Source organism: Colossoma macropomum, unplaced genomic scaffold, assembly GCF_904425465.1.
Source record: "Colossoma macropomum unplaced genomic scaffold, Colossoma_macropomum, whole genome shotgun sequence".
Lineage (NCBI taxonomy): Eukaryota > Metazoa > Chordata > Actinopteri > Characiformes > Serrasalmidae > Colossoma > Colossoma macropomum.
The window spans coordinates 6,371,402-6,393,022 of record NW_023494798.1 but is presented as its reverse complement, the minus strand read 5'-3'; the positions used below and the strand labels follow the sequence as shown (position 1 = coordinate 6,393,022).

Sequence of the window (21,621 nt, the reverse complement as noted above, 5' to 3'; positions counted from 1 at the left end):
TGTCTGCAGCTTTGGTGCTCGAGCCCTCAGATGGATGAGAACCATGACGTTTGCTGTGAAGGAGATAAACCAGAGGCAGGACCTGTTACCAAACCTGTCTTTGGGCTACCACATTCGGGACAGCTTTGATGAGATACCTTTGTCAATCAAGGGATCACTGGTCTTGGTCAATGGGCAGCCAGAGACAGGACGACGAGCCAGCTGCACAGATGTACACAGGCAGCCCTCTCTAGTCATCGTGGGAGATGCTGCATCAGGGGTGTCCATGGCTGTGCTGAGAACACTAACCTCGTTCAGTGTACCTGTTGTAAGGCCAAAGCAATGGAAACAATTAATTTTGTTAATTAAAGACATGTTATGTATGGTTAATAATACATTTTTCAAATGTCTTGAAAAAAACTTCATTGAGTTCAGATGTGTACATTAGTTCCTCATGAGCAAAATGCATTACACCAATTTTGTCTTTCAGTTTGCTTGCTTTTTGGCAGTAATTGTGCTCATGTAATGTGTTTTATTCACATGGATGATTATCTATATGTGCACATTTGAAAAATGAAAATCCAATGCATTACGTTTTGTCTGTGCAGAATATTTTACCTTTTTTTAATGTTTCCTTATCTTTGTTGAGCCTTTTATTTACCATTCATGGAGATTATGAATAGTAGTAGCCTGCATTTATATGTTGGTATATATTGGTATATACAAGTGTTTGATCAATGTCAATTTCACTAGTACTGCTTGGCTTACATGCTTTTTTATTATATCCTCCCAGGTGAGCTACTTCTCATCTTGCTCCTGTCTGAGTAACAAGAAGGATTTTCCCACATTTATGCGGACGATGCCAAGTGACCAATTTCAGATTAAAGCTTTAGCGAGGCTGGTCCATTACTTCCAGTGGACCTGGGTGGGGCTTATAGGTGTGGAGTCGGACTACGCTCGCTTTGCCATTCAGCTCTTTCTAAAGGAGTCTGCCAAGTATAATGTGTGCCCTGCATATGTGCACATCTACCCCATCGTTCTGACCGAAGAAGCACTAAGGGAGCTGATGAACACCATTCGGGCCTCCACAGCCACAGTCATAGTCAGTTTCTCTGCAGAGACGGACATGAGGACTGTCCTGAAAGAGTGCAGGCGACAAAACATCACCCATATGCAGTGGATTGCCAGCGAAGCCTGGGCTACCTCGAGGTCCCTGTGGGGGTGATTACAGTGATATCTTGCAGGGAACACTGGGTTTTGCCATACGGAAAGCGGAAATCCCAAACCTAGGCAATTACCTGAGAGAGCTGAACACCTCCAGTGTTCAAGCTTCTGATTTTTTAACTGAGTTTTGGGAGGAAACCTTCAACTGTCGGGTCAATGGATCCCTAAACACCCATATACACAAAGAGGAGGTCCAGAAGAGGGAACCATGCAGTGGCAGAGAGAGTCTGGACTATGTGTACACTTCCTATGCAGACGTGACCCAGCTTAGAGTGACATATAATGTCTACAAGGCTGTTTATCTCATAGCACATGCCTTGCATGATATGAGCACCTGTGTTCCAGGACAGGGCCCCTTTCAGAACGGGACGTGTGGGAGCTTGAATCCCCTTCTGCCGTGGCAGGTGCGGTATTTGTTTGCATGTATTTGTGAATTCATCTTACAGTGTTTCTCAATTTTAAAGATACATTCTAGAGTTTTTCAACCGTATATTGATCTTTTTCTGTAAAGTATTCCTTTAAGCTTTTATATTGCAAATTTGTCATGTTTACAAGACTAAGGGACTTTTACACGTTCTTGAGTACTTCACTGTTGGAAAATAAATATTGAGTGAATAACTGGGCCAAGGAGTTTTTTCACGACAATTATCAAATTTTAATCCCAATTTATATTACGATAAAATTGTTTTGCCCAAACTGATCTTTTAAGACTTGTTTTGATTGTCATAAATATATGTTAAACAGTATAAATGCTGTGTATCATTAGCTAGGACTGGACTTGAGAACCCTGCCCTTGAGCACTGAGACCTTCACCAAGAGCTGTGAAGCTGCTGCAACATAAAATAAAGCATTGAACATATTACCAGTAATGTTACGTCCATTGAAAATGGAATCTAATTGTCATAAACATGCCACGCATATCATTATGTAATAGTGCTAAATGTAGAAAGATATTTTTATTTGTAGCTTTTGCTTATTAAGCAAAGGCCACTAAACAACCACAATGATATGCTATTTTTTTCTATTGTGTACATGAGATTTTCTAATGTATGTTAGCGCCAAGCTAATGGTGGTGGGTTTTTCCCTGCACTGAGTTTAATGCTACATACTTTAAATCTACACACAGACTTTTAACAAACAAAGCTTATTACAGTCATTTAGACAACTAAAGTGAATCTGTAAAATATTTTAACTTAAAGGCCAACTCTGAATATTACTGGATTATCCTGTTAGACTTTTAGCTGTCTACCAAGCTGCTTCCTCAACATAACTGGTTTAATGTGCTTTGGCACTTTCACTTCATACACATGCAGTTAGTGACTGTAAACATACAATTATTCGTAGGATTGAGCATTTTACCTTCCCCAAGCCAGGTGGGACATAATTTTCCACCTTTCTGAGGGAAAAATCTGCTTTCTCCTTCCGTCATGCTGTGGCCATGTGGCCATTGTGATTGTTTACAATAATATATGAGTGTGACAGCTTGTGAAAGCAGAGCTGCTCTGCACATATAAAAAATATTCAGGTGTTTGACTAAGATGCAGCGATGGTATATCAGAAAGTCTATGATAATGTTACTGCACATGTTTAATGTCATGGTACATCAAATTGCTGAACACTGGTATAGGTCTAGTGTAAAGACAAAAAACAACTAATGTTCAAAGATGGCCTGCATCAGTCTGTCCTATCAATCTTCCTCAAAGCTCCTGAGCTACATGAAAAGAACAAACTTCACAGTACTGGGAGAGGATGTCCGCTTCGATGAGAATGGGGACCCTATCGCCTCTTATGATCTGATGAACTGGCACACAGCAAACGATGGCTCTCTACAGCTGGTCAAGGTGGGGTTCTACGATGCCTCACTGAGGGAGGACAGAGACCTGGTGATAAATGAATCCGTGATAGTGTGGCACAGAGGGAACAAGGTGTGTGCTGTTTCATTCCTAGCCAAGTTTGTTGTTCATACAACTGGTTCTAATTCAATTACTCTGAATGTGTGTCACTCACTTTTAGTGTTATGAAAGTATGTTCCTTTATTCAGTGTGAATATATATTTGTGTAAAGTAATCGCCTTGCAGTCTTGTGCTTCATCCATTGTGGTTCACAGGCACCAGTATCTGTGTGCAGCAAAAGTTGCCTGCCAGGCTCCAGGAAGGCCAGACGAAAGGGTGAACCCATATGTTGCTTTGACTGCATTCCATGTGCTGAGGGAGAGATTAGCAATGAAACAGGTGTGAAACAGGTGTGAGTTGTTATTTCTTATTGTTCTAAAACAATGAACATTACAACTGAACTGCTAACCTTTTTCGACAACTTCCATCACAGATTCAGTTGATTGTTTGAGATGTTCAAAGGAGATGTGGCCAATCCAAGCAAGAGACCAATGCATACCAAAGGCCTTGGAGTACCTGTCCTTTCAGGAGCCTTTGGGAATAGTTCTCTTAGCTGTTTCAACCTTTGGAGCCTGTTTGACTGCAGCAGTGCTTTGCACATTTGTGATCTACAGGAAGACCCCCGTCATCCGAGCCAACAACATGGAACTCAGTTTCTTGCTTCTCCTGTTCCTCTGTGCATGCTTTCTGATTGGTCTGACATTCATTGGCAAGCCCTCTAACTGGCTCTGCCAAATCAGATACACTGCCTTCGGAATCAGTTTTGCACTTTGCATCGCCTGCATCTTGGCTAAGACTGTAGTGGTTCTGATGGCTTTCAGAGCGACCCTTCCTGGCAGTGATGTGATGAAATGGTTTGGCCCAGCTCAACAGAGGTCTAGTGTCTTACTGTGCTCTTGCATTCAAGCACTTATCTGCATCATATGGCTAACAAGCAAACCTCCCTCTGCTGTTTACAACACTGAGTTTATGAGTGCTACTATAATTGTAGAGTGTAATGTGGGTTCTGAGATAGGATTCTGGTGCGTGTTGGGATACATTGGCCTCTTGGCTTGCATGTGCTTTATAATAGCCTTTTTGGCCAGGAAGCTCCCTGATAATTTCAATGAGGCAAAATTTATCACATTCAGCTTGCTCATCTTTTTTGCTGTGTGGATAACTTTCATCCCTGTTTATGTGAGCACTCGTGGAAAGTATATGGTTGCTGTGCATGTCTTTGCCATCTTAGCATCTGCTTTTGGCCTCCTTTTGTGTATATTTGCTCCAAAGTGCTATGTTGTGCTGCTGAAACCTGACAAAAACAGCAAAAAGCATATGATGAAAAAATAAAAATTTCCCTGTTCTCACTGTTTGATCATTCTAAAATAAAAAAGAAAATGTGTTATGCTTAAAATTTTTTTTTTAAATCCTTCAATAAACAATGACTATATGAAAGTTTGATCTGTTATTCCTGCACAAGTAAATCACACACAGTATAAACCAACATAAACGAAGCAGCTTGCCAACAAAAGTAAAGTCCAATTTTAGCACAGATATGAGAGCTTCCAGAGATGTTAGCAGAATCCCATGGACCCTCACAGAGCAAGTATTATTTGAGTGGTGGATCATTCTCAGCACTGCAGTAACACTGGTGGTATGTTAGAGTGTGTTGCGCTGGTCTGAGTGGATCAGACACAGCAGTGCTGCTGGAGTTTTTAAACACCTCAGTGTCACTGCTGGACTGAGAATAGTCCACCAACCAAAAATATCCAGCCAACAGCAGCCTGTGGGCAGCGTCCTGTGACCACTGATGAAGGACTAGAGGATGACCAACACAAACTGTGCAGCAGCAGATGAGCTACCGTCTCTGACTTTACATCTACAAGGTGGACTGACAAGGTAGGAGTGTCTAACAGAGTGGACAGTGAGTGGACACAGTGTTTAAAAACTCCAGCAGCACTGCTGTGTCTGATCCACTCAGACCAGCGCAACACACACTAACACACCACCACCACATCAGTGTGCTGTCAGTGTTACTGAAGTGCTGAGAATGATCCATCACCCAAATAGTACCTGCTCTGTGAGGGTCCATGGGGGTCCTGACCACTGAAGAACAGGGTAAAAGGAGGCTAACAAAGTATGCAGAGAAACTGATGGACTACAGTCTGAACTACAAAGTGAACCTATATAGTAAGTGGAGCTGATAAAATATACAATGAGTGTAGAAACAAGGAGGCGGTCATAAATAAAAAAAATGAAAAATAAATGAAAATATGTAAGACCTGGTAGACCACCAAAACAGTCTCTATGAGATAAACTCTATGAGGGGTGTCACATCTGTTCTGCAAAGGGCCAATGCAGGCTTTCATTCTAACAAAGCATAACCACACATGATCAATTGTTGTAGACTGAAACTAACTGATTAAACAAGTATGTTTGAAATGAAAACCCCCACTCACACTGACCATTGACTTGACAGAATAAGACTGGACATCCCTGACGTAAAGATTTCATCTTTGAGAGATAAAAGAAAATTAAGCACCATTCTTGCTTTAGCTCAGAAAAATTCCACAGTGCTATTGGTCTGTGCTATTGGTCTGAGAGGATGTGTAGCCATCAAGAAGTCATTACAAAGAAAAGGAAAATGATCAGAAAAAAATTGCAAATCAAACAAAGAAGATGCTGGTGTTTTTAAAACAATTGTCTGACCACCCCAGAGTCCAGATCTCAACATCACCAAATGTGTGTGTATAAATTGGATCGTAACAAGCAGACAATACAACCTATTGTATGAATGAACTTTGGATGTGTGGAAAAAAGTCCCAGCAGATTTCTTTAAAAACTGAAAGCAAATTTCCTGAAAGCAAATCTCCTGAAAAGAATGAAAGCTATACAAAAGGTAAAGGCTGAGCGCACTATATACCTACATTGTTTCAAAACAATATGCCCCCTGTCTTTCTGATTACTATTTTTGCCATTGTCACATGGTATACAGTGAAGCAGCTCAGAGGTTCTGCATGACAGATGATTTTGAGAAACATATATTAACATTTCAGTATTAAAGAGGGAGGTTGCAAATAAAACATTGATTGTAATGTTAGCAGTGTGCTACAATGTGATACACACATATGATCATAGTTTACACCACCAAATTTGGAAAAAAGGAAATTTAAGTGGCTGTAGCAGTGACAATATGGGTCCTGTCATGCAAAGGAGCAGCTGAATGCTAGTCTTGAAAGACAGGAGAGGGCAGCCGTAAAGTGCCCCCCAAAACTCCTGCACCAGTGTTTTTGGGATACCTCTGTGGCTTCACCATTGTCATATATTCTCCCAGCTCTGGCATATATTATTGACGGATAGCGAATCCAGTTGTACCAGCAAGGAATGGGTTTGTACCAATTGTACCAGCAAGGAACGTTTCTGCTAATACTGAAGCCGTGACCCAGGCCTCGCATTCAGCCAGTGAAGGCTGAACACAACACGCATAAACCCAATGTAAGGCTCCACAAACCTCAGAGGGTTTGTTTGTGTTGTTGTTCAACACTGTAACGTCAAGGAAAAAAAGAAAGAAATGCCATAGTATTAGTAAAAGTCATAGCATTATTTGTCATAAAAATAAAATCATATTGGCTTATATAAAGCTTAATACTTGGGTTTCATTGCATTTCGTTAATGCTCTCTTCTATTCATTTAGTCTATTTAGTAGACCTACATGCTTTCATCACAAGATCAAATCCACACCATAGCTTACCAGGCTGGTTAGTGCTGCTACTCAAAGACTGGATTGAATATTTTATTACTATCTCTAAGATCAGTGCTCGTGGTGAACAGCTGATTTAGACTGAGGATCCTTTAAATAATTTTTTACTTATAGTTTGTAAAAACATCAAACGTACACATTTTTCCTTTGCTTCAAATGTAGCCAATCTGGCAAGACATGCTTGGTGTCCACAGTTTTACACTTAGCAACTAATAGAAACTTATCGCCATCGATTAGCACCGTGCAAACTTCATGCCTAAATCATCACACGTTTTCCCTCAAATCATGACAAACTGACAAAGTGTTTGGCTAAAAATGCAGTATCAGGCACCTTGATGACAAAATTTTGTCCATGTGATTGACATATAGTGTCAAAAACCACACAAGCAAGTCTATTTGAAATTACTGAACAGCTGGGATATAACCTTTTGTTTCTTGTTAGCAACATTAGCCTTACATTTGAGAGAAGATGGGGGAATAGAAAATTAGCCTTTTTGCTAAATTTGACCAAAAGTGTAATTCATTCTTTAAGTAACAGATCATACCTTGAAGGTAATCACATTTACACAATAAGCTTATATGCAATTGGGCTGCCTTATTATGTAAAAAGGCTGAGAGGTGGAACAACAAATATCATTGGCTCGTGAATTTCTTCGGGAAAAGTGAAGACCATCCCCTGCTCTTTGCAGTACCTATATATGTCCATCGGTGTCTTCTTGCCGATTTGTGTCGGTATGGCACACTATGCTCGTTGGCTCACATTCTGGCTTCTACTGAACCTGCTTACGTGCTGTTGGTCCACAAACAAAGATGAGTGCATCTATCAGGGAGAAGAGGGAGACCCAGAGTTTCTACCAGGATGGAGATGTGATTCTGGGGGGCTTGTTCCCCCTGCACTATAGCCCTGTGTCAGCAGTGTGGGCTTTCCAAAGCAAACCTGCACAAACTGAGTACAAGTAGTATGTGATTGTTTATTTGTTGAGACGCTAAAAGAATGTATTTTCTGCTGCATTGTATTTCTTTAAATTCGGTGTTCCATTATCGTCTCTGTCACAACAAAATCTTGTATCTCTGAAATTGTACATTTGCAGGCGAAGGAAAAACCTCCTAATTTTAAGGTCAATTAATGTAACTGGATACTATTCCAGGTTATTTTTTTCGGACTATCCATAGGTCATGAAATATTCACTCAATGTAAAAGATGGCTTCACTAGCATTTTCAAATTAGGTTAAAAAAAAAAAAGAAAAAACAAAAACAAAATGTGATCTGAGGTTTTAAGATGGCAGCAAGATTTTTTATTGTCGCTTATCTTTGTGAAAGCTTTCCAACTGCTCATATACTGTTCATATATGAAATATTTGTGAACGTTCTGCAGCTTTAGTGCTCGAGCGCTGAGATGGATGAGAACTATGACGTTTGCTGTGATGGAGATAAACCAGAGGCAGGACCTGTTACCAAACCTGTCTTTGGGCTACCACATTCGGGACAGCTGTGATGACATACCTGTGTCGGTGAAAGGATCACTGCTCTTGGTCAATGGGCAGCCAGAGACAGGACGAGGAGCCAGCTGCACAGATGTACGCAGGCAGCCCTCTCCAGTCATTGTGGGAGATGCTGCATCAGGGGTATCCATGGCTGTGCTGAGAACATTAGGCTCATTCAGTGTACCTTTGGTATGGCAAATCAATAAAACCAATTAAATTAAATTAAAGACCAAAAATGTAGTAGAATTCTATCAACTTCCAATGACTACATGCTGATTTTACACATTTATCTCTTTTTGACAGTGATTGTGTTGATTTATTTTATTCACATAGAAATTCTGAATTGATTCTACATTTGAATCAAGTAAACTTGGTACATCCCTTTTCTAGTGCACATACAATGAATTGTTCATTGAAACATGTCTCCAATATAGCAGAGATGCTTTTAGCTAACATAAAAATGAGTGTGGGACCATGTATTTTGAACTGAATGAAGTGTGAATACTTAATATGATGGTATACATAGAAAAAGTTTGTGTTTGATCAGTGTGAATTTCATTAGTATTGCTTGGTTACTCACATTATCTTTTATTATATCCCTTCAGGTGAGTTATTTTGCATCTTGCTCCTGTCTAAGTAACAAGAAGGACTTTCCCACATTTATGCGGACGATGCCAAGTGACCAATTTCAGATTAAAGCTTTAGCAAGGCTGGTCCATTACTTCCTGTGGACCTGGGTGGGGGTCATAGGTGTGGAGTCAGACTACGCTCGCTTTGCCATTCAGCTCTTTCTAAAGGAATCTGCCAAGTATAATGTGTGTCCTGCATATGTGCACTTCTATCCTGTCACTCTTTCCAGAGAAGCACTAAAAGAGCTGATGAACACTATTCAGGCCTCCACAGCTACAGTCATACTCAATTTCTCTGGAGAGTCAGAGCTGCAGACCATCCTGAAAGAGTGCAGGCGACAAAACATCACCCATGTGCAGTGGATTGCCAGCGAAGCCTGGGCCACTGCAAAGGCCCTGTGGGGGGATTACAGTGATATCTTGCAGGGAACACTGGGTTTTGCCATACGGAAAGCGGAAATCCCAAACCTAGGCAATTACCTCAGAGAGCTGAACACCTCCAGTGTTCAAGCTTCTGATTTTTTAACTGAGTTTTGGGAGGAAACCTTCAACTGTCGGGTCAATGGATCCCTAAACACCCATATACACAATGAGGATGCCCAGAACAGGGAACCATGCAGTGGCAGAGAGCATCTGGACAATGTGTACACTCCCTATGCAGATGTGACCCAGCTTAGAGTGACATATAATGTCTACAAGGCTGTTTATCTCATAGCACATGCCTTGCATGATATGAGTACCTGTGTTCCAGGACAGGGCCCCTTTCGGAACGGGACGTGTGGGAGCTTGAATCCCCTTTTGCCATGGCAGGTGTGATATTTGTTCATGTGATTTGTGAATCCATTTTAAATAGCTGAATACTCGATAGTTTTTTAACCATCTGTTGCACACTGCAATTACCATGGACAGTAATTTCAGTGCATTGCCCTGTACTAAGAAAAAGAATAGAAAACCTTTGTAATTTTATTTATAATGAAGCCAACTGGCAGGTGCTTCAGCCAACGATGCTGTTTTTTCACTGTTTTTCTGCCCAGAGAAGTTATTGTACCTGGTAGCTGATCACATGCTACAGATGTGGCAGATTGATATCAGGCCTTTTAATAATGCTAGGGGCAATTAAAAGTTCATAAGTTTTGTATAGGCTATGGACAAAAAACAACTAGTGTTCATATATGATTTTCCAACCGTCTGTACTATCAATCTTCCTCAAAGCTCCTGAGCTACATGAAAAGAACAAACTTCACAACACTGGGAGAGGATGTCCGCTTTGATGAGAATGGAGACCCAATTGCCTCTTATGATCTGATGAACTGGCAGGTAGCAAATGATGGCTCTCTACAGCTGGCCAGGGTGGGGTTCTACGATGCCTCACTGAGGAAGGACAGAGACCTGGTCATTAATGAATCAGTGATTATGTGGCACAGAGGGAACAAGGTGTGTGCTGTTTCATCCATAGCCAGATTGTCTTTCATACGGCTACTTCTTATTCAGCTATTCTGCATGTTTGTGACTCACTTAGACCATCCACTGATTATGCTTCGTAGCTTGAAATGGCATGATACTGTTTGTTCAATTGATTTTACATTAGGGCTGCAATACATCTCACTAGATATATTACATATAAATATAAAAATATTTATAAAAATAATTCCAAAGGTACTCTTTAAGTTTTTTAAAACAATTATTTCCTGAGTGTAATATAGGGGTATAATAAGGGGAAACTATAAAAATTGCAATATGTTTCTTTATTTAATGTAGGTGCTGTATGTAATTATGTGTGTATTAAAGTGAAGGCCTTGCAGTCTTGTGCTTCATCCATTGTGGTTCACAGGCACCAGTATCTGTGTGCAGCAAAAGTTGCCTGCCAGGCTCCAGGAAGGCCAGACGAAAGGGTGAACCCATATGTTGCTTTGACTGCATTCCATGTGCTGAGGGAGAGATTAGCAATGAAACAGGTGTGAAACTGACATTATTTGCTATTCCATACTGCTCTGTAAAACTATATGGTACAGTTGAAGTGTATTTTTCATCAATTCCATCACAGACTCAATTGATTGTTTGAGATGTTCAAAGGAGATGTGGCCAAACCAAGCAAGAAACCAATGCATACCAAAGGCCTTGGAGTACCTGTCCTTTCAGGAGCCTTTGGGAATAGTTCTCTTAGCTGTTTCAACCTTTGGAGCCTGTTTGACTGCAGCAGTGCTTTGCATATTTGTGATCTACAGGAAGACCCCCGTCATCCGAGCCAACAACATGGAACTCAGTTTCTTGCTTCTCCTGTTCCTCTGTGCATGCTTTCTGATTGGTCTGACATTCATTGGCAAGCCCTCTAACTGGCTCTGCCAAATCAGATACACTGCCTTCGGAATCAGTTTTGCACTTTGCATCGCCTGCATCTTGGCTAAGACTGTAGTGGTTCTGATGGCTTTCAGAGCGACCCTTCCTGGCAGTGATGTGATGAAATGGTTTGGCCCAGCTCAACAGAGGTCTAGTGTCTTACTGTGCTCTTGCATTCAAGCACTTATCTGCATCATATGGCTAACAAGCAAACCTCCCTCTGCTGTTTACAACACTGAGTTTATGAGTGCTACTATAATTGTAGAGTGTAACGTGGGGTCTGAGATAGGATTCTGGTGCGTGTTGGGGTACATTGGCCTCTTGGCTTGCATGTGCTTTATAATAGCCTTTTTGGCCAGGAAGCTCCCTGATAATTTCAATGAGGCAAAATTTATTACGTTCAGTATGCTTATCTTTTTCGCTGTGTGGATAACCTTCATCCCTGTTTATGTGAGCACTCGTGGAAAGTATATGGTTGCTGTGCATGTCTTTGCCATCTTAGCATCTGCTTTTGGCCTCCTTTTGTGTATATTTGCTCCGAAGTGCTATGTTGTGCTGCTGAGACCTGACAAAAACAGCAAAAAGCATATGATGAAAAAATAGGAAAGCAAATGCTGGTGCTTAGTTACACACAGACTCACTACTCAATGAAAACAAATGTATGAAACCTTCAGAGTTTTTAAAACATCTTATGCTACAATAAAGAACAGTCTTATAAATGTTTGGTCTGTTATTTCTGCATAGGTGAATCAGACACAGTAGACAAACATAAAGAAACACATTAATTGGAAGAAATAATAGCTTCAAAACAAAGGGAGAGCCCATAGTTAGCATAGATTTCAGGGCTTCCTGAAACATCAACAGCCCTGAGTGAGCATGAGAGAGCAGCTACAGCAGCATCACTTGGCCTTAATGGTCCATGTCCATGAAGATGTGCACCTTGTTCTGAAGAAAAGAGACAAAGAAAAACATAATCAAAGGTTATTTAAAATAGCTTTGCCATATGCCAGGGGTGGATTTTGTGATTCTGGGGCTCTAGGCAAAACACATCAAAGAGTCTTCTGAATGTACATATTTAAATTATGAAGGCTTTGGGCTCCTAAGTGGCGCAACCATCTACACTGCAAAATATGCTATCATGGCAAGTGAAATTCTTAATCGTCTATATATCAAACATTTTTAACTTTATTGATGGAAATTATCTCACTATATCGGCAGATCATTTTGCTTTTACCAGTCTACCAATGTAGTCAAATCTTTTGATACAGAGCAACATAAAAGTTAAGTAACGAGTATTGAGATCACTTTTTTCCAGGAAATAAGTAATGAAATATCATTACATTTTGAGATAAGTTATAAATAAATTGTAATGGATAAGTATTTACTCCAAAACTGGAGTTATCTATACTAAAATTATTGCTACCGTCATGTGCGGCCTGCTGAGCCTGTGCAGCACTTGTACTTCTGACTAAAAACAAGCCAGCTTTGGGAGTGTAGCGTCAAACTTTTTGCTTTCATCCCTTTTTGTGTTTCTCTGCTGCACTTGAACAACTTTATTTGATTCTCAGTCTCCCATGCAAAAAAAACAAACAAACTAAAAAAAAAACACACTGAAGAACCTTCCCATTATGTACATTATCGTTAAAGTACCTCCATCATACCAGTCTGTTTTTATGCAGTTGTGCCATCACGTAACAACATGAAATAGTCCATTATAACCATGACCTGGTGGGTGAAGCTGCAACTAAATTACTGAAAATGACTACTACAATTGCAAAATAACAGCAATTGTCAAAATGTACATGCATTTTGAAATAGGTTATTTAACATAACAACTACAGAATATATGTGTATTTTCATGGGGCCTGTGGCTCATGGGGATCCTAGACAGCAGCCTACTTTTACCTAGGGCTAAGACAGCCCCTGCCATGCCATTTCAAAACCGTCTACCTTCTGACTGACTTAGCATGTATCATCATAGTCCATCTAAGTATTGAAGGATAAGTCAGGTTTAAGCCTAAGAGGTCACCAGTGGTATTTTGTAATTCAAATGGAAATGAATTGACAGGCCAATTTTATTGTTAAGCAATTTTATGTAATGTTTTAACATTATAGCTGAATTTGACCAGTTGAAAATATAATTATTAAAACAGGCTACCATTATTTGCTGCGTAGGCCAGCTTATCTAAATAACAGATGAAATCCTGTGGAGACCTTTAGGAATGTAGATAATAATAATGTGCACGAGCTTGTATTACTACAAGCAGCTTCAGTCGTCAGAGGCAACCGTCACTTGTGTGAGGGGAGTGAATCCACATTCATGTTAGCTGTGAACCAGAACATTTGTTCAGAAAAGCGAACACATGATTTGTAGTTGAAGGTAAAGTATTCCATGTCCCATAACGAACTTTTTAGTCAGAAGTTATCAATAAATACATCGACACTCTGCGTTGGTCAGACGTCTCACCCAGTTAGCGTCATTAGCTTCGCCAGCGCCAGCCTCAGGTTAGCTGTTAGCTCCCTAAAGTTAGCCCCCCAACATGAGTTAGGTATCCTCCTAGCTAGCTGACTTTCTTAAGGCAACTACTAATAACCGACACTGGCTTGTTAACAAACCACAAAGTTTATCGTATAAGCGAACTAGCTAGCCAACGTTAGCTGTAACAACAGTCGGTTTGTATGAATTCTGTCAGTCAGGTTAATGCTAACGTAGTAGCTAACCTAACTAACGCTAACTAAACGGCTAACTGTGGCTTCGTTGTTTTGAATTTCCCATTTGTGAATACATGAGATATAACAAGTTATTAATCTAGCTAAATGCAATAATTATTTATTTGCTCGAGTTGACACTATATTTTGTTATCCAGCTCTGGCGACACGAGTTACGTCTCTCAGAAAATAGCTTTTATGTTTAGCAAACGTTAAGTATACTAACTAGCTAGCTAACCCTTAGGTCTTTCTTTTGTCTCAGACTAGCTAGCTAGGATAAGTGTTAAGTCACCTCAAGTTGGCTGAATATTTGAAAATGACTTTCTGCTCACTGTATTCTTAATGCACTGCATAGACCATGAAACTATAACTTCTACACCCAAATAGTGCTGTAAATGTTATACTGGGAGTCATGCAGCTAATAATTAGCTTCATATAGATGGATTTTATTTCACATTTTGACATAGAATGTACTGTTTGGGTGTAGAAACCACTATTTCAACTACATAACGTTAGTGCACTACAGGGGAGTAGGTAGTCATCTGAGATTCAGCTGTGTCAACTGACTGCATCAAAGTTAGATTTGAACAAGGTCTAACAAAGTCAAAAGAAAGTGTTAGCTAGACCATACCATATTTTTCTCATGTATGTATGTAAATATATATATAACTGATATGTCTATCTATCTATCTATCTGATATATATATATATATTATATATATATATTATATATATATATGTTTGTGTTATGTTACTCTGTATCACAAGGAACACGGAGCTTTATTTGATTTATTTAAATACATAACACTTCATCATGGTGAGGTACATGCAAGGCCAAATAGTCCCCATGTCCCCAGTGAAAACGTAATGTTCAGAAGCATTGTATGGAATTGCTTATGTTTTATTATTCTTGCCATCACATGGTATGTTTTGAACTTTTCCCCATTACATGTTTTTTTGTGTTTGTTTCTGGTTTGAATAGAATGATGTAACACTTTGGCATAAAAATACACAGCAGTAAACCGAAGGCAGAAGACAAAATTGCAAATATTTCTACAGCCACTGTGTACTTCCCAGGGGAGCTGACATAGGCTGGGATGAAGGTGATCCAAACTGCACAGAATATGAGCATGCTGAATGTGATGAATTTGGCTTCATTAAAATTATCAGGTAGCTTCCTGGCTAAAAAGGCCAGTGCAAAACAAATTATAGCGAGGAGGCCGATGTATCCTAGAACTGAGTAAAATGCAGCATCAGAGCCTGTGTTACATTCTAAAATTATTTTTTTATTACGCTGCTCAAAAACTTTATCTGGGAATGGTGGTGTGATCTTTAACCAGAGAATACAGATAACAATTTGAACTGCAGTGCATGAGTACACAATGCCCCTTTGTTGGGCTGGCCCAAACTTCCCTGCCACATTGTTACCAGGCAGTGTTGCTCTGAAAGCAGTCACAACAACTATCGTTTTCCCCAGCACGCAGGAAATGCAGAGGGCAAAGGTGATGCCAAATGCTGTGTGACGCAGCATGCAAGACCAAATGGTGGGCTCACCGATGAACGTGAGAGGACAGAGGAAGCAGAAGATTAGAGAGAGAAGTAACAGTAAACTCAGTTCTGAATTATTAGCTTTTACTATTGGCGTTTCTCTAAAACATATGAACACCACCATTGTTGAAAAAGTTAAACATGCACCAAATAGTGACACAGCTATCAGGACAATCCCCATTGTTTCGGTGTAAGACAGGAACTCAGTGACTTTCATAATGCAGCTGTCTTTTCTGTCATTAGACCAGAACTCTTCAGGGCAAGTGATACAATCTGCTGCTCCTATAGGAGAAATGAAAAGGTGTGCTTAGAGATATACTTGGCTACTAAACTTGGAGTATTTAGGCAATATTGGTTAAAAGCTTACTGCACCTGTTGTATTAGATATAGTACCATCAGCACATGGAATGCAGTCAAAGCAGCATACAGGCAGTCCTTTGATTTGTGCTTTCCTTGTGCCATGTGGACAGATTTCTGAGCAAACAGCTTTTGGAGTCTGGTAGATGTACAGTATATATTAGATAATGTATATTGCTGAACAAAACGATATGAATGCAATTTTCTTATGTTTTTACTACCAAATTTCCTGTATTCCAAACAATCAGGTCCTCATTAATCTCAAGTTCATATCTTCCATTTGTAGAGGTGCTGAAATGGCCTACTGCAATATGTTGCACCTCCCCTTCCCGCAGCTGCCAGTTTATAACTTCATAAGAAGCAGGTGGGTCTCCATTCTCGTCAAAGAATACTTTCTCCCCAAATGCATCCACAAAATGTACTTTTTTCAACTGCTCACTTACCTTGTGGGAGAGAAAAAAGAGTGTAATGCAGTCAAAGCAGTTAATTATGAACCTTGTCAATGCTCAAATTAAATTCAGTTGAAATTAGCGTACCAGTTTAGGGGTTATCTGTGATGTGTTAAGACACAGTCTTGAGAAATTGCTTTCAGGCATCTCACAAAACATTATTTGATGAAGCGCATGTGCAATTGCATACACTGCTTGATAAACGTTATATGCCACTCTGAGTTGTGTGACATCGAAAAATTTGTTTGTATAATCTAGTTTTTCTGTTCCTGTGCATATTTTAGACCAGTTAAATGAAAGATTTACTGAAGATGGAGGCCTACAGCCCACTATTGTTTCCCAGAAGTCGCTGACAAAACTGGATTGTGAATCATGGTAAGGGCTGATGTCTTTGAGAACAGGTTCCAGTTTGGGCATGGCCATCTTTCGGACCACAAATCCAATTGTCCCTCCAAAATATTTGAACATCTCTGGAGTGGATGGTCTGTCAGCGGTTACCCAGGCTTCACTTGCAATCCACTGTATTCCTGTGATGTTCTGATTTACCACTTCTTTCATTAAAGGATAGAGATCTCCTTCGGGTACAAATGCTAGAATCACTTTCACTGTTGATTGTTTTATCATTTCAACAACTTCAAGGATTTTACTTTGGGGGTACGTCCGCAAAATTGTGCCAACAAACGCAATACAAACCCCATGTTGTTCCACTTCTTTTGTGAAGGCTGAAATCCCATTTCGACCATAATCATTATCAGATTGCAGAGCTCCAATCCACGTCCATCCATATCGTTTGACCAGGAAAGCTAAAGCCTTTGCCTGGTGGTAGTCGCTTGGTATTGTGCGAAAAAATGTGGGATATTTGCTTTTGTCACTTAAACATGCACAAGTTGAAAAATAACTTACCTATTGAGTGAAAAATAAATTACAATTAAGTTTTGAACTGATGTAGTTTTACATTTGAAGGATCTTGATTAATAATTTTTTGTTTATTTATTAATTTTTTTAGGTGTTACCACTGGCACTCTGAATGGCCCAAGTGCCCCAGCCACAGCTAAAGACTGGGTAGATCCTGATTCGGCTACAAGAGCTGCAATGGGAGGTGGACGACACTGAGAGAAAGATTGTTTTTCCTCTGACTCGCTCACCAGGGTGAGGGCAGCTCGCAAAACATTAGAAGGAGAAGCACAAGAATCCAGAATTTTATATCCCAGAGAGATGTTGGGAAGCAAACGACCATCACTGTTTATTTCATCTATTGCAAACATCATGGTCCTTGTCCATCGAAAAGCTCGCAGGTCAAATCTATTGTGAAAAATTTTGATAGGACAGAAAAAAAATACACAGTTAATATTAAACATAACTTTTCAGTTACATTGTTTGCATAATTTTGTTAAACTCACCCCTTACAGTCAGCCTTAGGTGGTTCTATCTCAAATGAAGCAAAGACATTCTCCTGTTTGTTGAAAATAGGAAAAATGCCTCCTATCATGACGTCACCTTCTTTAAACATATCACGCATTTCAAACTTACCCAGGAGCTCACATGCAGAGCATGTTTGATTGCAGAGCAAAAAACATAAGTGCATTACAATGAGCTTACCCATGACTACTCAGCAGCTCAAAGATGACAAAAAGGAATGCTCCTTGTTTTATATATGTCTTTGATGACTATGCGTAGTTGGTTCTTGCCAGTAGGCTGGGTTTTGTCAGAGGTGTGCCTCCTGGAACTGATCACGTGTTCCTTAGAGGCAAGGCAGTTTTGGTGTAGTATGGCTTACGTTGTTTATGGATTGTAGAATTTTCACAATATTCAGGCTTTTCCAGTCAAAAAAACGTCTGCAGTCCTCAAATCCTAATCACAGCACTGATTCAGTGAAAAAAACAGATATAAAATGTAGCACAGTTTAAGCAAAAAAAAACTATTACCATTAGCATTTTTATATTACACCGATCAGGCATAACATTATGACCACCTCCTTGTTTCTACGCTCATTGTCCGTTTTATCAGCTCCACTTACTATATAGGTTCACTTTGTAGTTCTACAATTACAGACTGTAGTCCATCTGTTTCTCTGATACTTTGTTAGCCCCCTTTTACCCTGTTCTTCAGTGGTCAGGACCCCTATGGACCCTCACAGAGCAGGTACTATTTGGGTGGTGGATCATTCTCAGCACTTCAGTAACACTGACAGCACACTGACGTGGTGGTGGTGTGTTAGTGTGTGTTGCGCTGGTCTGAGTGAATCAGACACAGCAGTGCTGCTGGAGTTTTTAAACATCTCAGTGTCACTGCTGGACTGAGAATAGTCCACCAACCAAAAATATCCAGCCAACGGCGTCCTGTGACCACTGATGAAGGACTAGAGGATGACCAACATAAACTGCGCAGCAGCAGATGAGCTGTCGTCTCTGACTTTACATCAACACGGTGGACTGACAAGGTAGGAGTGTCTGATAGAGTGGACAGTGAGTGGACACAGTGTTTAAAAACTCCAGCAGCACTGCTGTGTCTGATCCACTCATACCAGCACAACACACACTAACACACCACCACCACGTCAGTGTTACTGCAGTGCTGAGAATGATCCACCACCCAAATAGTACCTGCCCTGTGAGGGTCCATGGTGGTCCTGACCACTGAAGAACTTTTTTTCATGAAAATGACTTTTTGTAATGGTTATGTACACAGATTTTTCCCGATCCATCACTGTCTGATGTCTGCAGCCTGCTAGGCACTGCAATTCTTCGTTGGTGATGCTCTGCCAGATTCTGCTTGTTTCTGAGAAATTTGTCCTTCAGTTTTGTCTTCAGTAAGTAAAAGTGGGGTTAAGATCTGGAGATTGAGAATATTCAGCTTGTGGTTGCTAGTAGTAAACCAGTAGCCATAAACACAATAGCTAGTTGGGTTTTGAAGCATTTGGATTTGGTATGTACAATGATGTTGAAATAGTAACGGTAGATGTTAATTTGGGGAAAAAAATTCAGCGTTGTACAGATGTTTAAATTTGACCAACATTTAAAACATATTTGATAATGTATTTATTCTACTCTGGAAGAGCAGAACATTTAGGGATACTGTGCTAAAATGTCTGCATTTGAATCATTCTATAAATGAATGTTATATTTTTCTGTGGTACCAGGGGGATCAGCGTTGTTATTGGTGTCAGCAGATATGTACATTAAAAACATTAGTAATCAGTACTGGCCTTCAAATTACCATATCCAAGACTAGTGAACCATTTCCACCAACAGCCATAAATGCCATGCTATTTCACAGGTTGTATTAGGTGGTATGCTGTTGAATTCATCATGGTTATGACTGCTCTGTTAGAATACAGCACTTTAGCCCACTCATTCACGTTAAAATAATAAGTGTAAGATCCAGAAATCCAAATGGGGTGTGTCAACCATTTTGATGTAATGCATATGAATGGCTTTATGGTGCTATGCACAGTTTGCACACTGGGTGGCACTAAACATTGAGTGTACACATAAGGTAGTACACACAAACAGGAAATTGGGCCCATATTCACAAAGATTTTTAGAGTAGGAGTGATGATTTAGGATCAGATTCCTCTCTTATTTAATTTTTACTTCATTGACTGGAACAGATCCTAGATCAGCACTCCTAATCTGAGATGCTTTGTGAACACGGGCCATAGTCTCCTCAATTCCTCCCCCTGTAGTCTTTTGGAAACCATTAAAGTCCATGAGAATACACAGTTAAAGATCTGAGAACCATCGCTGCTCTCCTGTGTGATTTATTCATGTGTTACATTAATCTAATATCAGTTTGCAAGCAAAATGTGCTATGTTGTCTTTCAGCTTTGTCCTGATGTTTGTGCTCTACTGCTTCTTAGGTGTCAGACTAGTGTACTCTCCCCTTATTCTTTAAGAAGACCAGCAGTATCCTCACGGCAGCTGTGAGGGAAATCCAAAAAAGACAAAACTACTTTAGCACTAAAAACAACAGTATCAGTCAGTATCTTGCTCCCATAAAGAGTCAAGTAGCAAGTTACTTTATCAGATCTCAATCAGTATCTCCTGGACGGAGGTGGGTAGAGTAGCCAAAAACTGAACTCAGGTAAAAGCGCCATTACTTTAAAATGATAATTACTCAAGCAGAAGTAAAAAATAGTAATTTAAATTATTACTTCAATAAAAGTAAGAAAGTATCTAGTAAAAAGACTACTCAAGGAGCAAGTTACTAATTTAGGTTTAGCTAATAACTTATCTACCTTTACCTGTGTTACTTTTGGGAGAGAGGGAATATGTGTTTATGAGCTTTGCATTCTAGACTTTAATTGAATTGCTTTCTAATTGAATACAGGTCTTCAGTTTGTTGGGATACACTCTATGTTGAAGAATAAATTTAAAATTCAGCTAGTGTCTAAAAATAGAACAAAAAAAACAAAGACAAGCCTGCTCAGGTCAGGTATGTCTTTGATTGGTGAACAGAGCTTTGTAAGGTGCGTTTGAATGAAGCAAACAAAACATATGTAACATTTTTTTAAATATTTAAAAATGTAACAGGAGGAGCATATATGAATATAACAGAGTAAAAGTACATTTTGACCTCACAAATCTACCCAAGTAAGAATCTAAAGTACTCTATTTTAAAAACTATTTGTTCAAAATGTTACTTAAGTATATGTAACGGAGTAAATGCAGCATGTTACTATCCACGTCTGCTCATGGATACATGAAACCGCTGCTCTTGCACAGCTGTGCCCTTTCTATTTATTATTAGTGTTTCTCTACTGCTGAAGTCCTTTTTGTGGGATGAATATCATAATATATAAATATGGAACAAACATAACTAAACCGATTATAACACAAGTATCCTAGCTATTTTGTTTTCTCTCATCACCAAGATTGTGCATCAAAATTAAAGCTAGTTATTCTGGATTTTTTTTCTCTAATGCCCCCTGTTCTCACTTGGGATAAGGAAGAAATTTGACACAGGGCAGGAATCATTGGTTTAGAGTATATGATCTTTAGTTCGATCTGTTCTTTTGGTGGTTCTCGCAAAAGGCCCTTTGTGAGAGTGAATGTCAGACAAGGATGATAACTTTCAGTTGTGGAAACCCAAACCATATAATAACAGAATCTGCTGAGATGTGTAGCACTGAATGTTCTCAATTAATATAAATAAATAGGAAAAATGTAAGAAATACAGAAAAATCAACTGCAAATTGTTAACTTTGCTTAAGATGTTTGTTGAGACTGACCACAAAGTGAAAAGTATGTATGATGTACAGTTTCACCATTTTT

At 39.6% G+C, this 21,621-nt stretch overlaps 3 protein-coding genes across 3 annotated transcripts in view; 2 read left to right on the top strand and 1 right to left on the bottom strand.

Annotated features, from left to right (window-relative positions):
* The window catches only part of LOC118818115 (extracellular calcium-sensing receptor-like), a 5,132-nt gene extending 708 nt beyond the window's left edge, over nt 1-4,424 (top strand). Inside the window, 6 exon segments of the mRNA XM_036585261.1 lie at nt 10-307; nt 773-1,198; nt 1,200-1,607; nt 2,907-3,128; nt 3,311-3,434; nt 3,529-4,424. Coding sequence (XP_036441154.1) covers nt 10-307; nt 773-1,198; nt 1,200-1,607; nt 2,907-3,128; nt 3,311-3,434; nt 3,529-4,424 — 2,374 coding nt within the window.
* A 3,129-nt stretch (nt 4,425-7,553) lies between these two features.
* On the top strand, nt 7,554-11,888 carry LOC118818404 (extracellular calcium-sensing receptor-like). The gene is given in 7 exon segments (XM_036585657.1): nt 7,554-7,670; nt 7,672-7,793; nt 8,211-8,508; nt 8,925-9,758; nt 10,161-10,382; nt 10,780-10,903; nt 10,993-11,888. Coding segments are annotated over 7 exon segments (2,598 nt in total). The 5' UTR covers nt 7,554-7,568.
* A 3,022-nt stretch (nt 11,889-14,910) lies between these two features.
* Nucleotides 14,911-17,837, bottom strand: LOC118818513 (extracellular calcium-sensing receptor). Its single transcript, XM_036585762.1, has 6 exons — nt 17,749-17,837; nt 17,365-17,650; nt 16,679-17,251; nt 16,220-16,342; nt 15,915-16,038; nt 14,911-15,818 (listed from the first exon to the last, which is right to left on the bottom strand). The coding sequence occupies exons 1-6, from the start codon at nt 17,835-17,837 to the stop codon at nt 14,911-14,913; spliced, it is 2,103 nt and encodes a 700-aa protein (XP_036441655.1).
* Nucleotides 17,838-21,621: the final 3,784 nt, after the last annotated feature.

What these genes read in the sequence shown, in the direction of transcription:
- LOC118818513 (XM_036585762.1), bottom strand. Translation starts at nt 17,837, where the DNA reads ATGATAGGAGGCATTTTTCCTATTTTCAACAAACAGGAGAATGTCTTT. An exon ending in TTGGGCCATTCAGAGTGCCA is followed by an intron (nt 17,252 to 17,364) that starts GTGGTAACACCT and finishes TTCACTCAATAG; the next exon opens with GTAAGTTATTTTTCAACTTG. An exon ending in GGCAGCTGCGGGAAGGGGAG is followed by an intron (nt 16,039 to 16,219) that starts GTGCAACATATT and finishes TACATCTACCAG; the next exon opens with ACTCCAAAAGCTGTTTGCTC.